The sequence below is a fragment of the Mchenga conophoros genome, linkage group LG5 (genome assembly GCF_057382185.1).
Source record: "Mchenga conophoros isolate Kocher_MC1m ecotype Shallow Benthic linkage group LG5, M_conophoros_male_GT1.1, whole genome shotgun sequence".
NCBI lineage: Eukaryota > Metazoa > Chordata > Actinopteri > Cichliformes > Cichlidae > Mchenga > Mchenga conophoros.
Genome location: NC_140530.1, coordinates 32,130,052 through 32,153,737, shown reverse-complemented (window position 1 = coordinate 32,153,737; position 23,686 = coordinate 32,130,052). Strand labels below are relative to the sequence as shown.

The 23,686-nt window shown below is 40.3% G+C and overlaps 1 protein-coding gene across 6 annotated transcripts in view; it reads left to right on the top strand.

Moving 5' to 3' along the window:
- The first annotated feature begins 5,808 nt into the window (after positions 1-5,808).
- anks1ab (ankyrin repeat and sterile alpha motif domain containing 1Ab) overlaps positions 5,809-23,686 on the top strand; it is a 54,251-nt gene continuing 36,373 nt past the window's right edge. For 2 of the 6 annotated variants that reach the window (XR_014892509.1, XR_014892508.1), the window contains exon 1: positions 5,906-6,818. Coding sequence is in view for 4 of the 6 variants with exons in the window: in XM_085274935.1 (XP_085131061.1) it covers positions 6,525-6,818 (294 nt within the window). In the remaining 2 variants the exon portion in view is untranslated. Of the gene's footprint in view, positions 5,882-5,904; positions 6,819-23,686 lie in introns of those variants that run through there. The other 4 variants (XM_085274936.1, XM_085274937.1, XM_085274935.1 and 1 more) reach the window with 3 other exon arrangements.

The window sequence follows — 23,686 nt, the reverse complement described above, 5'->3', positions numbered from 1 at the left end:
AATAGTCTAAACAAGAAGCACTCCAAGACTGCAAACCTCCACTGGGGCAGCTCACTCTCTGGGCAGTATTTACTTTTAAGGGAATCGTATTGTTTTTTGTATATTCATTTTGTGTTCTTTATTATTTTTAAGCATAATTTAAGAGGTTTGTAGTGCAGTAAAAATAACATATTTGGGGGCCAACATGAAAGAAAGGCAGATGTAAAATGAAAAAATGAGGTCAGAGGTCAAATGTGACATGATATTTGGATACAAACTCTGACGGGATACTTAGAACCCCCATATATCATTCCCTATATGGCTATATGTTGTCAATACAAACATTGGATGTAAGAAACATCTTACTTATGATTGGTCTATTGACCTTGAAGGAGAGGTCAGAGGTCGCTTTATAAGGTACGTATTATTCGTTGACAATAGCACACTTGTAAAAATCATAGGTTCTAAGTTATAAGGCTTTTTGTCAGTTTTCGATGAATAAATCGTTAAGCTGACTCTGAAGACCTTGAAGGACGTAAGCCAAGTTTAAAAGGATTGTTGACATGAGTCAAGTCTACACCTCTGCAAAGTGTTATCAGATTCCATTTAAAACTTTTTGAGCTATTGTGTTTACAGACAGAAAGAATGACATGTATATATGCATGCAAATGCTACCCCCTTGGCAGAGGTACAGTAATAAATTAATAGCTGCACATGTTCGGTAAAAAAAATGGACTTTTTTTTGGAGTGGTGATCCACTCTTTTACCACACTTTACAAAATAGGTGAAAACTGTTAACCACCAAACTCTTTGGCTATCACCATTTCCAAGCTGTTTAATTAGAAACACACTAGCAGGTAGCCAACTGTTGCCTCCTTCAGTTTAGGAAACCTAATTTCCCATATCCTTCAAATATTTCAGATCTTACTGGTAAAAGAGAGTCTGATAAAATTCACAAAACAGCAAAGTGAGATTACTGACAAAACCCCACTAAACTCTGAGAAAAGATCGTATCTCTACCCTCTAGTCTCTCTTTCTCATGCCGTCCTCCTCTAACGCTGACGGATATCCAGCACTACGTCTTCACTCAGCCGTGCACACTTGCCCTCCCATTTCCCTGCTGAGAGGTCAGTGCTGTTCGTGTCTGCTGGAAAGCTTTCACAGGAGCCTCATCTTTAGCTACTCTGAGCTAACAGCAGGTAGTTTTGCTGTTGCCTCTATTTGAAGTGATTCATTTCATCCCTTGACTTTGAAGTGTACAATGAAGGAACATTTGTAGTGTTGCCGAGTGTTGATTCAGAGAGAAACACTTGTTCTCAGTAGCTCCAAAATGATGGCAAGCGCATGACTTTTGCTGCTGAGGTCCCGAACGTGTTTCGGGGTTATTTCAGAATGTGTATCTGCTGCGTTGTTGCCCTCTAAATGACCTTTTTTCTAGTCTGCTAAGCACAACTGGATTGAGTATGATATCAATCCTTGGACTGCTCTGCTACACCAATGATAAATAGTAATAATTCCCACTTTTGGGGTATGTGAAAATGATAGCATGGATGAATGGCATCCCTGCTGCCTTTGGGAGCAGAGGACCTCAGAGGTTAGCATCAAAGCATTTGGGTCCATGACTCTCGGGTTAATGTACTCTAAATCTCTCCAAGGCAAACAAGTGAAAAAATGCCATTTGGATCTACGCATTCACAGGCATGCAGGGAGCTGTATTTCACTTTTTACGATTTTCATCAGACGCTGATTTGCAGCACTTGTTTTGGAACTTATCTGAAGGTAATAGCGTCCTCGGTTGATTAACTTTATTAGATCTTTACCCAGTGGCCTCATTCTCTGTGCCTGTAATGCCGACTGATTAGGTGGGAACTGCAGGGCACCAAATTGCAGAGAAGGATAATGATTTACATGCGGGAGTGATGAGAAAATGGTATTAGAAGTTTTGAAATGTTATTAAAAATGTCAGTTGTAGACCTGGATACACATACAGCAGGTGCAGATAGAACAAGAAGAATCAGAGGAATCCTAAAGAGGCATTCATGTGTCACGGTGTGCAAACAATTTAGAAGCACAAAATCCACATTCACAGGCACAAACCCCGTGCACTTGAAAACACTGCACTTCAGCATGTGCGTTTACTGTATACACTGCCTCTCTGTGACTTGCACAGTGTGCATGTCTTTGTTAGAAGAGTGTTCATGAGTCACCACTGTCTTTACCCTAAGGCTCAGCATCCAGCCAGCTGAAGGAGGGGATGCATGTTTTATTTTTGTCTCTCTAATATGGCGTGAAGACATCATTATCTCGTAACGTTTTTTTTTTCCAGAGCTTTTATTGTTTAAAATGGCACTGAATACGTGTATAACTTAAACTGTTTCATCATTAGACGTTCAATCCAGCGTGCGTCATTAGGAAAGGGTTTTGTTATTGCGAGCCTAAGCAGCGTGTGGCTGTATGAACCCTCCTCGGAGAACGAAGGATGTTATCTTTTCTGTCATGCTCATACCAGCACTGCCCATGGGGAAGAGGTGAGCATGCAAGGAACTTGGCTGATTGAGGGCACAGGGCACAGAGGCGAGCTGTGCACTGCTATGGCTGCCTGTGAATACTAAGGATGTCTCACAAGAGAATCTTTTGTCAGCGTCAGCGCCCTTTGAGAAGAGTCATAAATAGCACAGGGGGTGTGAGATCTTGTCTACATTCCTGCCATATCATCAAGATTTCCTATTTCAGTGTTTAAAACCTTTGTACTTAACAAAAACTCATACATATAATCGATAAATTATGTAAAGCTAAAAATTTTCTAACTTTCTGACACGGTGAGGGGCGATCATATTAAAAATCGCCACATTTCGAAAGAATTTCTCATGAAGTCACAGTTCAGGTGACTATAAGCCCTCAATTTTAGCTACATTTTGATACATTTTTTCACCTTTTGGCTCTGTTCGATGAAAGAGCCTTCTTCTTTTGCCTGCTCTCTTTAGGGGTTGCCACAGTGGATCATCTGCCTCCCTCACCCTCACTCCCTCTAACCCTATCCCAGCCATCCTCCTCTGTCGCATCAACCCTCTGCATGTGTTATGGTCCTGGGTGTTTGACCCACCTCTTTGAGTTTGGGGCTTTCACGTTCTTTTGGAGATTATGTATCGGAATTTCAGGAGCAGGACCAAGCATCCAAACACACTCCTTCCGGTTGTCATCTATATAGGTTCGTGCCCCACCCTCCCTGCCTCCTTGTTCTCCATTCTTTAACTTCTTCACTTCTATTTAGTACATGGGGATCTGCCAGGCCCGGGAGCCATTGCCAGTCCTCTTCGATGCCTTCCCCAAACCGCAGCTCAATTCATGTCAAAGCATTCACTTTTACCTACTAAAACGCTGTTAAACCTAAAATGAGGACGTGGGCCCAGCTAGTGAATTTATTGTTAAATATTTTCTGTTTGTCAGTTAGTTTGCTCATTATTTATGCTGTCATCTTTGTGTTATTCCTTAGCATTTTCAGTCTTCAGTGTTTAGTTCCATTTACTTTCTCTGTTTCCTATCTTATTCATTGTTCCTGCATTCTCCATTTAGTTATGGTCCTCACTTCCTGTTTTATTTTTATAGTTTCTCATTTCTAGTGTCTTGAGTTTAATTCACTTCCTCTCCTGTGTAATTGTATTTGATTACTGTGACTCTTGACCCTCCTGTGTCCACTTCCCCATAACGACTTTGTATGTAGGTAAGTTTATTTAAATAGTGCTCTTCACAGACACAAAGGTCACAAAGTGAGACAATTAAAACACAACTAATATCAACGGAGAGCCTTTAAACCAGAAGACAAATAAATAAATGAATTTACCGGTAAATAAGTTTTTCAAAGACTCCACAGAGTCAGCTAAACGAAGCTGGAGTGGTAAACCGTTCCCGAGGCTTGGAGCCACAGACTGAAAAGCTTTGTCCACCCAGTTTTTTTCTTGTGTGTACTCAAGCTCTTCCTTTGTCTTTTGTCGCAGCATCTGTTAACCTCCTCTCTCTGTTTCCAGACAGTTTGGGAGTTTGTTTAGTTTTCTGATAGACTTTGTTTATGAACTTTTCACCAGCCAAAATAAAGGCTCACTTTTGATTCTGCACTAGATCCATGAGCCTTCTCCATCTTTTATTTCTGAGCTTCATATTCACCACCTGTTGTCCAGAGCATCAACTACTGGTTCGAACCATCTCAACCCTGCCTCTTTAAGTCACCAAGTCCAAAGGGCTCAACCTGAGCTCCCTCTCTGATCTACGCATGTCTAATCTTCTCCTGTCTTTTTTTTGTCAGTGCCGCCGTCAACAAACCATACAGCGTGGTAGGTCTCACTACCATCTTGTAAATATTCCCTTTCACTCTTGCTGTTCTCTTTCTGTCACAAATCATCCCTGACGCTCATCTCTACCCTGTCTGAAGAGTGATATTTTCTAGCAGAAACACTGTCTGGTGTCATCTTAAACTCTCCTCACATGTAAAATGAAATCCACTCAGCTTTTTTTTTTAATCATTACTTTACATGGTTCTAAAATTGTGTTACTATCTCACTATGCCTCTACCTCTCTCTCTTCAAAGACTCACATTTACCAGTTAGCAAAATATCAAATGAAATTTGGTATTTATTTTAAATTCCTAGTCCTGCTTTCCTCTGAGGCCAAAAAAAGAGTTGTTCCCAGGGCTTTTATGTCTGTGCTGGATTATGTTGACGTTATTCGTCTGCAGGCATCCTCGCGGTGTTTACACAAGCTTGATGGATTCATCACAAAACTCAAAACTCTTGCTGTTGCACATTGTATGCTTGAAGTGGATGAACTGTTTTGTCCTCTTGTAAACTCATGAACAAGAACATTTGGTTTTGCAGAGCCTACAGAGTTATATCCTTCAAAAAAGTATACAAAAAATATGTTTTTGGTCTTATGGATGAATTACAAAAACGAAGAGGACTTTTAAAGATGCTGCTTGGGATCAGTAGCAAAAATCTGTTCAATCTTAGTGAGTTTGTCTCACCAAATGACTAGAAGAAGCAGTCACATCTGTCTGCAGCTGTATGCATGACCCTTATTACCCCTGTTTTATGCTTAGTTGATGTTTCAAATCCATTTGCATACGTGTTTAATGTGAATACCTGTGTGCACACTGGATGTGTATTGCACATAATCCTGATTGAGCTGCTGCCTACAACTTAGTGAGTGCTCTTGCAAAGAAGATTAGATTAAAAATATAATCATAAATGATAGTAACAATGAAAATGGCACCAAAATCAGTTTCACTGAACTGTGAATATTTGGGCCTCAAATGGATTTGTGATTATAATATATGAATATGTAAGCGTGTTAGCGATAAAGCTTCAGGTCAGGGAGAATTTGCAGAGGTAAGAAAATGGGAGAAGCTCCGGGAGGAGCATCCTTACTTTTTTGCCAAGATTTTAGGTCACAACATCAGAAAAGAGTTAGGCCAAGAAAAGAGTTTTAGATAGGAATACGCTGTGTATAAATAGGTATACTGCACAAAGGTACAACGCTAGAAATCTCATTGGTATTCCATACAGGTTCAGTAAAGGTTTGAAATACTTTTTAGACTCTTTCTGCTCTACAGTAACAAAGCTAAGTAACTCAATAACCTCAATCTCTTCCATGCACCCACACTGGTAGACACACATGAACGACAACGCAGGAATCCCGACTCTCCCTCCTTTTCTAATGGAGCAGCCACCCAGTGCGTCAGTAACCTGATTACCCCAGCTGTCAGTCTGAATAAGGCCAGGCTTCGGGATCCTCCCGTCGTCTGATCCTCACTACAGGATAGAAGCAGTCCTCCTTGAGATTTTGGAGCAGAGCAGGACGGACACAATCACAGGGAAGGGAAAGAACTGGTAGGACCAGAAAAAGCCAGCAGGTAAGATGCAGTAGTTAAAACTTTGATTCTGGTTTCTTTGGTTCTGGTGAGTCTAAGTTTCTTAAATATTTGGGAGAAGATTATATTTTAAGGTAGACACATTATGTTTTATATTTACAGTATAAACACATGTGCTTCTTGCTCTATCTAAACCTGAGTTACCCTTCCAGATTTCTTTGGGAGTATTCACTATAAGGCTTTGCATAACTAAATAAATGACTTGAACTGATGATAAAAACGGAATTATTTATTTTTTAAAAAGGCTGCATGTGTGGATAAAAGCAAGTGTAGGAGTATCAAAGTGAGCAGCCAGTTAGTAAGGGGAGGGCTACAGGATACAACTAGTGGGTGGACCTTGATTATTGTTTCCGTGCACAACAAGTCTCTCATTTGTGCCGTCTTTACCTCAAAACAGGAGAACTTTGAATGACTTTGAATAAGCTGCTGCGCAGAAAGATTAACTGATCCTTCAACATCTATATTTTATTAATCTGCATCTTCCAGTACATCTGTTGGCTTTCCACAACTACAAGCTTAAAAACTCCACAAAGACTTTGGATCACTCTCTGGACTGACTGAACAAGTTAGAGTACGGCAGAAAAACAGTGAAGGCACTGAGCTGCACTTGGCAGCTCCAGAAGCAATGGCAGAGTGCACACCGGATGTAAACCCCACCAACGTAATCCAGAATCCAGAGGCTGACATAAAGGAGCTGAGTGAGGTTTCGGCTGAGTCTGCATCAGCGGGAGCAGCCAAAGTCAGACCTGCAGACGCGGGGCTGATTCGAAGTTTGTCCAAGTCAGACTCTGATTTGTTGGCATCGCCACTTGGAGAGGAGGATGGAGGTCTGGTTGGCCGAAGTGGGTCTGTGTCTAACTGCAGCTCTGGGCAGCCATCCATGGAGCGCATGCCTTCCTTTGCCTCTGAGTGGGATGAGGTAATACTCAAGTTCTAGGGATGGGGAAAAAGTGGGAGGGTGTAGAGGACAGAGGGAGTGGTACTGTCACTATTCAGGCATGGACAGGCTTTCGAATGGAGCGTGTTAATGTCTTTAAGAGAGAGTGTGTTAGCAAGTGTGAATGTGTGAGGGGGAAAACAGAAAACCAATAAGAGAAGTAACTCTGGATTAGTGTGAAAAAAGACAAATGAGAACGGGCGAGGCAGTGCATTTCATGCTAGAGGAAGGAAGGAAGGAAGGGAGAGGGGGAGAGCGGAGGCAGCGCAATGAGAGCGATCAGGAGTCCAGCAGAAGCAGTGATAGAGTAACTTTACCCAGGCTGTTGGCGGAGAATGCCTGCGGGCGAGTGCTTGAATGCATGAATGGCTTGATCACTTGCACCGACCTCCCTGTAGCAGCCCTGGCATCCAAGACTAATTGGGCTTGTGCTGTCATTCCATATCCACTCAGTACATGTCTCAAGGGCCGACCCACGCTTCCACTGTATCCGGCTCTCTTCTGGCTCCTTTTCTACGTCTTGCGCCATCTACTTTCAGCCCAATGTGAATGGTCCTCCACCCCCCCATTATCCCCAAAAGCCTTAACTTGTGATTTCTGAGCACTTTGGAGCATCAATGCAGTACACCCTAAAGCACTGCAAAAACCACGGAATGAATAATCATTTCTTAGCAGAACTTAAATGGTTGGAGACAACGAAGACAATGGCTGACGACTGATAATATATTATTAAATTATACAGCTTAGAGGCAGAGCAGTACAATTTTTTAAAATGTCCACAGAAAAGTAGAACATATCTGACGCTTCATGCCTGGTGATTATTCCCCATCACAATAATAACGTGAAGGATTTTAATCAGATTATCAGATTAAGTTTTGGCATAGTGCCATATGTCATCAAACCCAGCTGATATCTTGGCTAGCAAATGGTTTAAGTCGAACTGAAATGGCTCTTAAGAAAAGGCTTTAGTTGTCTGCAATTTATTTGGGGCACTCAGTTCTTCCTGCTTGCATGAATTTTTTGCTATCAGTGCTTAAGCAAAAGCTATTGGCTCCACTGATAGTTGCAACTTGACCGATTCGTTTCTTAAAAATCAATCTTTTTTATGCAAAACAGAAGAGAAACTACAATTGGGCAACCAAATGAGCAATACGAAACCCTTTATTTTGTGGATACTCTTTCATTACATCCACTAAGACTTTATATAAAAGATGGATCTAAAAAGTCACTGTAATGCAAATGTGCATTCCTTAATGTCCAGCAGGGAAGAATGGTTGCAAAACAAGGTCACATTATACACATGTCTTTGAGGAAACACTGCTTCTGCTCTTTTACTCAATTTTATTTTTATTTACTCATTTGCTAGCTTCAAGTGTTATTGAATACATCATCATGCTCAACTTGTGGGTCCAAAAAGAAGGTAAAGCAGGATATAGTATCCTGTAACTGTTAGATCTCACTTGTTACATCCAGTTTAAAGCCCATAGGTCAGCTAATGTTTCACAACAGGACTTCACTTAACATTGGGTCACATTGTGCTCACTACATCCATCTTTTATATTCAGTCTGTCATCCATTATTTTTGGTTAGGCTGGGACTATTCCAAAGTCCAGCATCTGAAGACACTGCTGTCAGGTTACAGTTATCCAAAAAGAAAGTTTTCCTCACATTCTGCTCTCTGTGATTGTAAACCAATGCCTGTGATTCTTGTTTTCCATATATTATCAGTTGTAAGTAAATCTAACACAAAACAAAGTAAAATTCATTTTTAAGATTTTAGAATTTGTAACGTGCACCAGAAGGACAGCACTTTTTAGTTTCTTTTAGATTTCACTGATTTCATAATTTTATATATCTAATTATTTAAGATTGCAAATTCAAAGAAGACTTATGTTTGTATGTATGACTTTTAAATGACAATTAAACACAAAATGCCTTCCCTTGATGTCAATGATGGCCCTACAGGCTCCAGAAATCACGACTGCTTCCTAAAAGTTTAAAAGCCTTTACTGTTATTTTAAGTGTATGTATACTGACTGCACTGGAAAGTGCCATATGCCTGTTGGGGAAATCAGTTTTCTTTTCATTTTTTCTTCTATATTTGTAATTAATTTACAGCACTTTAAGCTTTTCTTAAAGAATGCTCAGAGTGAGTTGTTACAGTAAACGTTGCCTAAATCTGTCTCACTGTGACCATCAGTAAGACAGCTGACTTGTTTGTCCTTTTCTTGACTCAGTTTCGAGCCTGTTTGGACTTGATTCAATTTTAAAAGATTTATCTTAAACTAATCTTGCCTCATGTTTTAATGAAAGCATTTTAAAAAAATATGTTCACATTAAAAACGTATGGTTTGTACCATATGTTACAACAAGGGCTGCAATGAAGCAGTTTAGGGGTCCGAGACATCTTGAACTTGGATCTCTCTCTTTGTCAGCCCTGCATGCCCTGTGCCTGTTCTCCACTCCACCCCTGTTCTCTGACAGGCCTGTTTACCCAGGCTATGTTGGGTGGGGTGTCCTGTTCTCAAGGGCATCCTGTTTTGCAGCTGTCCTGGAGTGTCTGTTTCTCTTCCACATGTCAAGGGATTTGTTTGGGTTGGGGATATGGGTGTGGGTGAGGCTCAGGGCAAAAGTTAAATCAGTTTGTGCATACATGTGTTTATATACACTATGTGTATATATACAATAGCACCAACACTTAGGGAGACTTACACCACATTTTTATTGCATTAGCAAATAAAAAACAGCTATCAAAGGCATTACATTAAGCACAAAATGTTTGTTATGCTTAAGTTCAAATAAGGACAAAAAAGTACTTGGATGCTCTCTGTTAGCATCAAAGTCATAATATTTTAGTCTTTGCTTTCTGTGTTTTTACTTGTAGATCAGCTTGACAGCTTTCTGTTAATAGCTATGGTGAAGTTTTTCCATCATGTTTCAGTCAGGAAAGCTTTCAGTTCATGCAGACAAGCATGTCAACAAGCTGGCTTTTTTCTCTCCTTTAGGTGCTCTAAGGACTCTTTAAGAGTCTCTTTTGAGTCATCATCTTGATAAAAAAAAAAAAAAGAAGAAGCTTATTTTGGTTGCTGCCCTTAAAATGCAGAGTTCATGATTCCTTCAGTGAATAGATACAAGTTCACCTGAACACTGCCTCAAACCTGCATGCATCCACCACCTTGCTTTGTCATAATGTGCCAAAGCAAGGTGGCCTGACTGAAGATTCCCCCCCTGGCTTTCTCCATACCAGCTTTCTAGCATTAGATCCTTGTAGGTTGAATTTAAAACCATCCAAAAATAACACAAGTTTTAAAAAGCCTTACTGTGCATGTTCTTTTGCAAATTTAATCCTTGCTGCCTTATTCTTTAGGCCTACAAACGGTTTCTGTCATATCACTCTCCCTCTGTGCTTGCTCTTTCTACTCAAATGGCCTGTGAGCTGAATTTGTCTTGTTATTCCTGTTGATGCGTGATATGATTCTTGTGTTTACCAAATTTGCAGTTGCTAGGCAAAGATCTTTTATAGTAAATGTACAAAACCAGTGACCCTATGAAATTGCCTTATGGATCTTTCTGAAAGTCTGCTGATCCAATTATTGAGCCAATGTATGTCATAATGCAATCAACCACCACATTAAACATGAAAACATCAATGCAACATACCAGGCCTAGAGGGGGACTGGGCTTCAGGTCATATAAATAAAATCACTTTTGTGGCAGTACATGCACACAAAGAAAGCCAAACTGTGTACACATACTGGCATTCAGATGATCTCATTAAAAAAAGAAACCTGATACATTTAAAACATTATTATATCTGGTATGTTATATAATTATAAAGCATTTTTTGTTCTCCTTTATTGTGAAAAGACTTGTTATTCTATGAAAGTTTTATTTAAACAAAGGCAGGCATTAGTTTTTGTGATGAGAAAGCTTTCCTTTCTGATACTGTGGATCAAAAATCTTCAGATTAGCCATTAGTTCAGCACTTAACGTTGTTGGTGTAGAGAGTGATACTACTGTGTAATGCTTTGACGCATACAAATCCTTGTGGATTTGTCTGTAGTGTGATTAAACTAAGCTTTAATTAAGGAAAATACTCAGCAGAAAACCTCAGAGCCCTGAAATGGCAGACATCTGCAGGGTGAGTGGTGCTGCTGCATCTGTTGTTTCACATTTATGACATGAATCATAATGTCCTGTGCTTGTCCTGTCAGCTGTTGCTCGATTACTAAATGATATTGCTGACATGTGCCTAGGACTTGCACCCTTCATCAGAATTTCTGCCTAAAGTAAGATTGTTTTGACTCCATATAATTTTATTTTATTGAAAATTCATAAAACAGATGAACAATTACATTTCCTGCATCCTTCATATTTTTGTAATTGTCCCAAATTCAGTTTAAATATGTAAACTGTATTAGTCGATATACCTTGGTTGTAAAGTTGTTTTATTTCCTTTCTGTCAAACACAATAACCACAGGTGAGGGTTTTTTTTCAATGTTTAGAACAGGTTTCATGACTTTGTAATGAAGTATTTCCTTTTGATTTTCTAAAATATTTTTCCTTTGTGAATTTGACTCTGTTAGCCACTTCTCCATTTTAGTTCTTTCCCACTACAAATAAGCTGTAAGACCAGGAAATGCTGCCTGCTTCACTGTCACTCTGGAAAGCTGAGGAATATAACAGCCGGGTGTTCTGAGAAACCGTCCTACTTTGGCAAATTGTAGGCTACCTGTAGGCAAATTTGACTTCTGACAAACCCTAACCATAACCATAACAAATATTCACAATAGCTTAAAAAAATGAAGTAAATTTGGGTTTTGTGTTGTGCGCATATGCAGAGCATGCGCAGAAACAAGGGGTAGGATAGTTTGTAAGGTAGGATGGATTCCCTCACCTAGTGGGGGTGAGGGGTCATAGTTTGGTCCCGCCTTCACTGTTGTGATTGGTGTGGGGGTAGGGACAGGCTTAGGGAGTCGGGGGGTTCCCCGGAGGCATCTTCCTTGGGGGGCTCAACCCGGGGTAGCGGTCATGTCCGGTTAGGGGCTCTGTTGGTTCTCAGGTGACTGTTTCCTCGTGGCTGCGTGCAGCGGGGCTAGGGGAGGGTCTGTGCTGACGGACGTGGGTTACTGACCTGGTAGCCTGGCTGCCCCTGGGTGGGTCCGGGCAGCCCATTCTCACTCCCGAGGCGTAACATGTCGACGTTTTGTCACGTCCCGCAGCGTTCCTGAGGAACGCGAAAGGTGACCTTCGGCGTTCTTATGGTACGCGGCGGGCTATGGCTGGAATCCAGTGCAATGACACTCCCGCGGTAATAGACGTTCCAGCCCTGTATTCCAGCCCTAAACCTAACCTTATCCCTAGCCCTGACCATAACCTTATTCCTGACCTTAACCAGGACTTTAATGATGTTAAATAGCGTGTTTCTAAGCAATTTGAAGAAAAAGAGCAAACATGTGTAGATTCAGTCCAGACGGTTCTCATATTTCCTCTTTTTTCTGAGGTCGTCATTTAGGAACGTGGTGGGTAGCCAAAAACGTAATATGGTGACGATTTGTCACCTAGCGTAAAATGTTACGCTTTGGGAGTGAGAACGTGTTGGTCCGGGATGGGCGTGAGGTTCTGGGGGCGCTCCGTCTCTGGGCTGGGGCCCTGGCCAGGCCTCGGGGGATTGGGTCCTGGTTGGTGTGTTGCCAGGGTTGTGGGCGGGTGGGTGCATGGGGGCCCAGGTGCTGCCGGTGCGTCGAGCCACCTGGGGGGCACTTCAACTGGTGGGGGAGATTGTCACATCTTGCAGGAGCTTTCCTCTCTTCAGGAACTCTCTCTGCAGGAGGGGGAGATACAGGAGAGGTGGAGGAAGATCTCAGCCTGGGCATCTATTGTCTCATGTAGTCTGGAAGATGAGTGGATGGTGGGGTGGGTGCAATTTTCTCTGTGGTGGGGTTGGGTGGACTGTCCCGGGCCCTGTGGGGCCGGGAGGTGCTGCTGCACTGGGCCCCGGTCTGGATGGGCCTGGGCCCCCTTTCCCTGGCGGGTCGCGGAATATGGGGGTGCCTACTGGGAGGGGTCACTTGCCCCTCCCTTCCTTCCCTCCCCATCTCCAGCTGCCTCCCTCTTCCTGCTCCACCACAACCACCCACACATGCAGGGCCTTGGAGTAGGGGTATGTCACCAGGGTGCAGAGGAGGCTTCACACCCCCATTCTCTGCGGCCTGCTGGAGCGGGGGGGCTAGGAGGAGGAGTTGGACGTCCGACTGCGGTCTGGAGTGTGGGGCCTCCCTGCTGCTGCGGAGTCGGGGCGGTCTGCCTCTCCCCACCGCAGGGAAAAGGGTAACACCACCTGGGTCTGGGTGCAGTTCCCCCCTCCAGGGGCAAGGGTACCTAGACCCGGTTCGTAGAGTACGCTTGGGGAGTGTGATCGTGTGTACAGCGTCTCTTTATGTCTGTCTCCACGTTGGTTGAGTGTGGAGTAAGTGCATATGAGAGCATGAGGGTGGGAATGGATGTTTGTATCTGTGTGTGCCTGTATGTCTGTGTCTATATGTCAGGTTGGGTATCAGACGCCACCTCTCTGGGGACATCTCAGGCCCTCCAAGGTTTGGAGGCCTATCTCCCACCACCACCACTTCCCCTGCCAGTGGCGGACTCCCTCAGACATCGGTGCGTTGGTGGTTCTTTGTGTCTGGGGATGGGCGTCCAGGTACACACCGGCTCACTCCTTGGCGGCCGCTTATCGGGGCCAGGAGCCTGGGGCTCGGTCGGGCCACTTCGGAGGTGGGGTGCCCCCGGCCTCTTGGCCTGGGGCTCGGTCACTCAGGCACAGCTGGCTGCCGGCGGAGCTCACGGGCGCGTCACTGCAACTCCCCCTGGCTTCTGCTCCGCGGCTGCTGAGTGAGCCCTCATCTGGGACTCTCCTCAGCTCTTTCTGGGACAGTGGCGCAGCTGCCCCTCTGTTGGTCTTCCTTGGTCTCTTGTGTTCTGGGGGCCTCTGGATGTCTGGAGCCTGGATCTCCTCCATGCCTGCTTCATGCCCTGGAGGACGGGGCTGTGGCCCCCCCACACCCTCTAGCAGATCATTACATGAAGGAACCTTTTAAAAAAAACAAGCGCGTCCATGCTCACAGGTGTACACATGGGTGATCACACCCACAAACTACACCCTTTTTGGCTCCTACCTCAAAGCACACTGTGTTCTGTTGATCTTATGTGCTGCACAATAATGTTTAACATTTAGTATTTACTGTCATATTCCCATATATCATTGTGATGTTGTTTATTCTATTACTCTTGTTCTCTTCTGCTTGTTTTCTTTTTTCTTTCTCAACAGGTGATCCAGGTGATCGATATATGCATTTTTTCCCTTTTTTTCCCCTGCCCATTCTGTTGGTTTTTGTTTTTTGCCAAAAATAAATAAATAAATAAATAAAATAAATAAATAAATAAAAAGACTTAATTAACAAAAAAAAAAAGAAAAGAAAAAAAAAGGATGGATTCCCAGGACACCGGCATTAACTTCAACACCACTGATGACAGCAAAGTTTGAACTACTTCTGATTTGTGGTGTCTTGTAAAACAAAATTCAAGTTCAAATTTGGTTTTAATTGTTTGTGTAAAACAAAATTACTTATGCATACATATCTAGGTTAAATCTTACAGCCCAAATTAGCTAAACTAGTAGCTAGCTAGCTTAAAACAGGTGCAGCTGAAGTTTGCTAACATTAAAAAACAAAATGTCTCATAAATCAAATAAAATTGTAGCAAGTGTTAATATTTTATGGTAAGGGTTATGGTAATTATTATTAATTGAGAATAATTTAAATGGCTTGTAAGTGGTGATATTTATTTTAAAACCTGATTTACACTTTTTTTTCAAGCACAACTATATGTTTTATGAACATCCCACCAAATCTAAATATTCCAGTACATGATTTTATGTCAGCATCCTGCACTATTTTTGTTTGAATGTATATTTTAATTATACAGGAACAAGCAAGTTTTTTCTTCTTTCTTTGACGATAGGGAAAAAAGCACTAGCCTGTTAATAAAAAAAAAAAAAAAGATTATCTGTCAGTGATGTGATTTGAGCGTCTACGTTAAGCTTCAAAAATGCATCTTAGACTACATCTTGCAGGCCTTAATAACATTTATTAATAACTACTCAAAGATAAACTACTATCCAGTTTTACCATTACTGTTCCTGTAAAATTAAACAACATTTTTAAATTGGTTTGATGGTTATTATCAGTAGCAGGCATTTAGCAAATTTCTCCCAGTAAACTGACTACTTTCACCTTTTACTACTTTTACATGTGGATTTAGTTGTGAATTTCTCCTTTTCCCTTTTTGACATAATGCTACAAATAACTTCAATTATAAAGTAATTTTCACTTCAGTCATCTTAATGTCGTTAAGGTGATTGGCATCGTCAGTACATGTGTTGAACGCTCAAAAGCCAAAGGTTAAGCAGCCACATATTGCAGATGCTTAATTGGGTTCATTTCTGCATGTACTCAAAGTTTCCCAGTGGTATTTCTGGGGTTTCAAATTATTCTGTGGTTATAAATCACACAAGCTGATGTGGCCCTCCAATATATTTTTATCTTGTTAATTTCGTTCTGTTAAATATTCACATGCTTTATGCATGTCATAAAAAAAATGAAAAGGGCACAAAAATATCTTAATGTTGTAGATTACAGCTGGTGCCAAGTTTTTTACAGTATGTGCAAGCTGGTTCATAATTTATACAGCGAGCTACAGCAGAGTGAACACATTCCAAGATCTGGTTTGACAGATGTGGTACATTAATATGAGAGTAATGGTGTTTTCAGGGGGCTTGGTGGGGTGAGGCACAGTCCTGCTTCTGATGCCGTGTTGTCTGTAACATTTCACAACAGGTGTATCAGAAGCAGGAGACTGCTTCCACACTGCTTCCAAACTGCTTTTAATGCAGTTTTTGCACATGTGCAAGAGCTGAAACTATAATTCCTTTCAAAAATGGGAGTTTAAAATTTTGAAAATAGAAATTTCAGATTGTACATTTTAAGATGTCCCAAACTGTCGAGCCTAATCAGCATCCTCTCCTATTACCTGATTCCACTCTTTCCAGGCCTCCTCTAGCATTAAGATCACCACAAAAACTGTGACCTATGATCTTCATGGCACGAGTTCAGCTCCATTAGCAGGTCCATGTAGCATAGTTTTAATTATAAAACTGCACCAATTTAACATCTATGATTTAGAGTAACAGAAAAAAAAACATATTAGCACCCTTGATGTTTTGTATGTTTTCTGGTATTTCACTGGAGAAATCTGCATTTGCATAAAAGTGAACACCCTTTTTTCAAATTTGGTTGATTTTGTGACTTGGCACAGATATTTATTTGGAGGGTTTTTTTGACAAGCAGGATTGAATAAAACTTTATTATGAAAGTTACATTTAAGTGGCCCTTAAATTTATTGCAATGTGAGCTCAACCTAAGCTAGCAGCTTTCACAATAAATCTTAAAATATTTCTTCCTCAAAAGAATTTTAGAATCTTGTGAAAAAATAGTTTCAAACCTGTTCAATATAACTATATTTACATCATATGGATTCTTAAATGATACTTGAAAAGATGAATAAGCTGAACCATAAAGGCGTTCTTGACTTTACTGTTACTATTCTCGCAGGCTTTATTTATGCTGTGTGGTTTCAGAGCTGTCAAATAAAATCCGGTGGATAGAATTATGTGTTGCTGGTCTTGTATACTGTGGAGCTGCTGGGCCATCTGTCTTTATTGACAGTGATACTGAGGCGCTAATCCTGTTTCCAGACAAGGGACAGTGAAGCAGGCAGCCTTTCTAAGTAGTCTTTTTAGTATTTCTATATTCAGCCATCTATTTCTTTGTCTTTTCTGTTCTGGATTTGCAGCCATCATTTATGCGCATTCAGACTCTGGCTCAGTGAACAATAATGCTCTCTAAAGGGCATTGTTTAGGATCATTTCACATTATCTCAAACATGTTAGCTAGTATGTAGTTTGTGGAATTTAAATGCCTACTGTTGTTACAAAACTAGCTGAACTGCAAATATTTGTATATTGTAGCATTTTTATACTTTTTTGTGTTCTTGCTGCACAGAAAAAGGGAAATTAAGAAAGGATGGTGCTGATCAAGTGTGTGACACTTGCCAAGCTTAGCTTGTCATCGGGTCTTTAATATAGCTTATACCTCTTCAGCAATGGCCCCATCTGATCATTCACAGTCATGAACAGTGTTGGTCAAGTTACTTGAAAAAAGTAATCAGTAACTAATTACTGATTACTTCCCCAAAAAAGTAATCCCGTTACTTTACTGATTACTTATTTTCAAAAGTAATTAGTTATTTAGTTACTTAGTTACTTTTTAAAAACACGATTTACAACCTGAATAGGTGATAAAGTGATAGATCTTTCAGCCCAATTCTACTTTTTCTACATAATCCATCATACAAAATGTAATCAAATGGAAAGGTCCCTTTTTAAAACTTGTTTTATTAGTTTTAATCTTTTAACTTTATGCATCAAGCAAAAATTTAATTATATGCAACATTCTCTGACTGGAAGAGATTTGTTTAATATTTAAACCTATTTTCTGCACATTCCGGCACATAATTTTTCTTTTTTGTGTGTGTTTACACTCACTCTTTCAAATAGATGCAAGTAAAACACAGCAGAAAATAAATAAAATCAAAGACTCAGCGGTCCTTTTGCTCTATTTTCACCTGTAAAGCAGGAGCAGGGTAGGCGGAGGTTTACCCTGGTGCAGGTGTGCCGCATAGGTCAGTTGAAGAATCCGCGAGTTTCTCTGTGAATTTCCCATTACGTCGTTGCGCACTCGGTGCTTGTTTGGAAGTTTGGGGGGGGGTTTTCGCTGTAAAAAGAAGTTTTCTTCCCACGCACAACGGATGCTAATGTTTTTGTCACGTTTTATGGAATCAAACTTAAAGGAAGGTCAGTACTTCCACGCTTTAAACGCTGCACGCTCATACTCTCTCCCGGACTCCATGTATTATCCACTGTTGATTTTTTTTTTTTGAATACGTTTTATTGACAAAGCACAAAATACAGATATACAAATACAAAATAGCAAACACAATGTCAGGGGGTTCGTATAAAAAAGCAAAATAGACACAGTCTATTATAGAATCACATGATATTGAACAGGGAACATAGGTTTATGGTTTTGACAGCTTTTTGATTGAGAATGTTGTATGGTTTTAACATATTGTTTGGTTTCATTTAAAAAGCACCGAAAGGATGGTTTTTTGCTTTAGATTATCCACTGTTGATCTGCAGACAGCTGTTGTCACAAATGTCGCACTTGTTTACGTCACTGTCATGAGACATTCTTGCAAAAAAATCACGGTTTTAGTAAGGCAGTAACGCAGCGTTCCTACGGGAAAGTAACGGTAATCTAATTACCGTTTTTGCAATAGTAATCCCTTACTTTACTCGTTACTTGAAAAGTAATTGGATTACAGTAACGCGTTACAAGTAACAAGTATTCAATCAATCAATCAAATCAGTTTTATATTTCTATAAGCCTCAATATATAACCCGTTAAAAGTAACGCGTTACTGCCCATCTCTGGTCATGAATAAGTCTGCTTACAACGGACTGATGCATGCTACAAAGAAAGATAAATCTAGAATGTTAGAAAAATATGAATATGTTAAATATGTAGAGCCAGCAAGTATTAGTGGTGTTTGTGTGTATAATTGAAATAGTGCTGTACAGTAGTTATTAATGTGTGTGTGTGTGTGTGTGTGTGTGTGTGTGTGTGTGTGTGTGTGTGTGTGTGTGTGTGTGTGTGTGCTTTACTATTTTGGCAAGTGAAAATGTGCTACTATATTAATGATTTTTGCCTTTTTGAGCCAGACAAAACCAAAAAATATAACTGTAAGTTAACAGACTGCTCTGTCAGTAAGACATACCACTTGCACAGGGAAAATATGATAGATTATAATTGTTATTCAGTTAAATTGATGCTCAGTTTGAGTTATTATTCTTTCTTCTGCAGCGCTGGTGGTGTTTGATGGTCTCAGACCAAGTAAAGAGTATGTGTAAAAATAGAAAATGCAGGCTTAGTCTAATTTAGACTAATTAATTTAGGCAAATTTAAGGTCAACAAGTAAAAATAGGGTTCCTGTTTTAGGGTTATATATTGAGGCTTATAGAAATATAAAACTGATTTGATTGATTGATTGATTGAATGAACAGGAAAAAAAGGATTTTAAGGAATTAATTAAGGATTAAAGTTGAATTTTTATTTATTACTGATGTTTAGCAAAGATAGACAAAGATTTTAGACGTTCAAAAGAAATGTGAGACTCATTCTTGGTATCTATGAGAGGTCAGAGGGATGTCGCAGGACTGTTGACACTATTTTCTAGAGAACTGATTGGTCAGAAGGTGATGATTTTGCAGCTTTTTGTTCTCTTTTCTTAAATATAACCTGCTCTAGACCGACTTTTTTAATCATGCTTTTAAATCTAAGCCCTTTTCGTGGGACATTTTTTTAAGGGACATAAAACATAGTAAATACACACATCTATACTGTGATAAAGATGCAGTATGTCTGCCAGCACAAAACTGGAGCTGCCTTAGCTGTTTGCTGACTTGTACTTCCCACTTTGCCTGTTGATTGGTTTTTTTGGTGGAAGGGACAGGACAACTGAATAGAATATTAATTGTCACTTTGTGCATTTGACATGTTGCGTTTGTAATAATTTCAATTAAATATAGATTTTAAATGTTTTGAAATTAATTAATTGCATTCTGTTTTTATTTATGTTTGACACAGTGTCCCCAGACAAGCAGGTCCAACAGCAACTAAACCCTCTGTAATTTTTGCCGCTAGCTGAAGTTGGGGAATTTTCCATTTTTATTGTATAAACATTAAAATATTCCATCTCCTGGTTTCCAGCAGTACTTGAGGGTCTAGAATCTCTTGGAATGTCATCACACGTGTATTTATTTCTCATCTTGTGTGCACTAAAGCACCCATGATGAGAGTTAGTATCTAAAGACTGTAGAGTAACACTCACTCAGGCTGACTACCCCAGGATAAAATTGTCCAAACCCTGGCAAATAACAGGCCTGTCTTAAAGATAACAGGCTCAGTCACCAGCATGTTAAAGTGCCATTGATTTAAGTCAGCAATGTGTTATTTGTATTGATTTGTCAGTGATATAAAGGATACACAATACATCCCAGGCTGTAAAGCAACACAACTGAGTTATTGTTACAGTTCTGATAACTGACTTTCTGCTGATGATAAAATGTAGGTTGTTGCAGAGGTGTGGTCCCTGGGTTTCGGCACCACTTGTAAAATGCACTTCACGCACACACAGTTTGATATAGCGAGATATCACGTTTATTTCTGACTATGCTTTTTGTGACAGTTCACAGTCTGGTCAGCTCCGGTCTCAGCTGTTTCAAGCTTCTCTCCTCTCGTGTCCCGTCTCACTAAAAAAGGGGAAAAACTGTCATCAGACCAAACGCCACCAGCTGTGTTCTCACCTGCCTTCCCAGCACCGCCCCGTTGAGCTCACTGCACCACCCCTCCCCTGCAGCCAAGCCAGGGACCACACCTTCTCCACATAGGCAAACCTGATTTCTAACGTGATTTTTGTGTTTCTTTTCCTGCGTGCAAAACGTCTCACTCACGAGTAAAGCAGCACCAAGAGATCAAAAATGACTTGATGTTATGTCTTCCTAATTAGCTCACTTGAGTTGAGCATCATCCTCTGTAGTTAAAGCGCTGCTCCTTCCATATTTACAGCAGTTTTACTGTCCTCTTATATGAATAAACATCATATCACCTGGTTTCTAATTAAATAGCTTTGTAAGTGTCTTAAATAAACTTGCAGATGGGAGCAGGTAAAAAGTTGCTTTTCTTTGAAAGGATACTTTTGGCCTTTTACCAGCAGAGGTCTTGATTCTGATTACAGTAAGGGGCATTGTTCTTGTAACGACAGCAATGCCTCTTTGCTGTTTGCTGTGTCTGAGGGGCGAGGCTCCAGTTCCACCATAAACTACAACATCATCCCCACTGCTGCTGTGTTGTAAACCTTTTTGTTGAGAAAAACCAACCAGCTTGAGTGGAGTATATTACATTTTATTCACACCTATGCTTCTAAATACATTTTGCAGTATGCACACATCTAATTTTAGATGCATGCAAGAAAAATCCTCATGCTGTTGTGCCTTCCTCCTTAGTTTTCCGTGCAGCTAAGAACAGCCTCTTTATCTCAGTATCCCCAACTGCTTCCTTTAAAATGAAAATAGGCTACAGACAACAGGAAAATAAAAATTGCAAAGCATTTCTTAGTACTGTTATTGACAGAAAGCAATCATTGGCCTGAATGGGGAGAAAAATTGGGCAATCAAGTTGCCTGATATACTTTTTTACCCACAGTTGGTTGAGAATTGTCAAACAAACGTCTCTAAACCAACAAAACCTGCCTTTATATCACCCACACAGAGTGGGGGTGAGTTAAGGAGTTAAATTATTTAATCACCTTGGATTTGTGTTCAAGTCTTAATCTCCTAAATTAGATCAAGACCAGTCCTCCAAAAATTTGGTCTCTGAGACAAAGTGGAGAAAAACATTGTTGTGGCAAGTGTAATTCAAAAAATGTTGATCTTAACTTGTCCTTTTGGTCAATAATTAGGATTTAAAACCTCTTCAGAAAAAAGCTTGTTTCAAGATTGAGAGGAATAAGTCATGATATCTGGAGGTGTTACAGAGTAAGTGCCAAGGACTGAAGGAGTGATCACAGGAATTCAGCAGGGCAGTTGATTGCATTGGAAAGAAGCAAAATTATTTCACCTTTACCATCAGATCTTTTTCATTGAAGCACTCGAGCATGAAAAGGTGGCACAGAGTGGATAATTTTTTGCAATATGTGCATGAACTGAGGAGCGGCTTAAACTGTATTAACATCTAAATCACTTCAGGATTTAGTGCTATCATTCAGCTGAGCACCGATTTTTATGATACAGCCCACTCAAACCTCCAAGTGCTTCATAACAGCATTATCAGTAGCATTTCAGTGTGAATACATCTACTTGATCATATCCCTTCTGACTCCCAGACATTTTCTAGAAAATACGGTATGAGTTAAACTTAATACCATTGAGAAAAGGCTGGGTTAACTTCACCTTTCAGATATAATACTTAAGGAAAAAGCAGTGCTTAACTGGATTCAGAGAACAAACTGTGACTTTATAAATTGTTATTTTATACCTATTTGGTTAGGTTGATGCACGCTAGTTATACTGCTGTATTAGGCCAACAGAGCACTGCTTCCAAACTCCAGCATTACTTCAGGTCCCTGGAGTTTCCATTGTGGGTCAAAGCCTTTATCTTTATCAGGCTGGGTTCAGGTGTCAGACACTGTGTCTATTATACATATTAGAATTCAAATATATAACTTTTTGATAAAGCTAGTAATTGACCTATTCCTTAGTTATGCTGCTGTAGGCTTAAGCTGCAGGCAGATCTCCCATAATGCACCGAGCACCTTTCCTCTCTTCCACTCCCCATGTATTTGTACACCGTTACTGCATGTAATTAGCTTTGTGTCTTCTCTCTCTTGTAGTTTGCGCTTTGTTCTGTGATTTGTTTGTTGTGTTTCTTCCTTCACCCCAGCCGGTTGTGGCAGATGGCTGCCCTCCCTTACCCTGGTTCTGCCGGAGGTTTCTTCCTGTTAAAATAGAGCTTTGTTTTTTTCTTTTCAGTAATGCAAAGCCCTTACTTCTAGGCTATTGTTGGGTTTCTGTGTCTCATGTTATGGTGCCTTTACCTTATACTATATAAAGCATCTTGAGATTGGTTTTTTTAATAATTAATTTTTTTGTGATTGGACACTGTATAAATAAACTGAATTAAAGTAGGTTTTGCTTTGTGTTGATGCAGAAAGTCTGTGAGGTGTGTCTTAATATGAGTTAGATTGGTGTTACACTGAGTGATAGAACAGCCTGCTGCTGGTTATCTTGGCATTAAACCTACAAACAGGTTTAATTGGCTATATTAGTTTTGTCTAAAACCAACAAAATATTCCATCGAGCAACTGTTATGCTTATTTTTATCACCAATTAATATATTATATAATAAAATCAGATATTTTATTCATGCAAAAACCAAAGTTTGGAAATAGAGACTATGTGTTTTGGCTGTTGGTGATTTCGTTGCTGACTTCTTGGGAGCTGTTCCTGGGAGTGTTCATTTTCTGTATGGAGTCGAGATTTAACAATTACTGAGAATTTGAGGTGCTGGTGGGCAGATTTTGTGGACTTTAGACAGAGCGAGGCTTATTTGTTCCCTGTGTCCCACCTTTATTCTAACCTGAAGAAGCCAAATTGTAGGTATAACTTCATATTTTGTGTGCAGATTTGAGCGTTTTATTGATCCTCTCTTCTAACTCACGGCAAGAAAGCCAACAAGCACATTTTCCCAAATGTAGAACTATTGCTTTAATTTTTCTTGTGGTGTAAAGATTCCTCTGTAACATCAGTCTTTCGTTACCACCATTTTTAGCTTTGGCTTAGGGATAAAGTAGACTTACTTGTTAGTGGATAAGTACATTTGGTACAGTTCACATGGTAACTGTTTCGTGAGAAATACCTTCAATATACATTACAGTGCAAAACATTTTGGGCACCAGGTAAGGGTACAAACAGTAAACACAGAGCCAGAATAAAAGCCAAAGAATAAAGCCCTGATTTTATGGCGCCTAAGTGTGGGAAGAAGAGATAGGACGAACTATGGCAAGCACTCCAAGATATTGGGGACATCCTACTCGCTCTATAAAACTATGTAAAAGT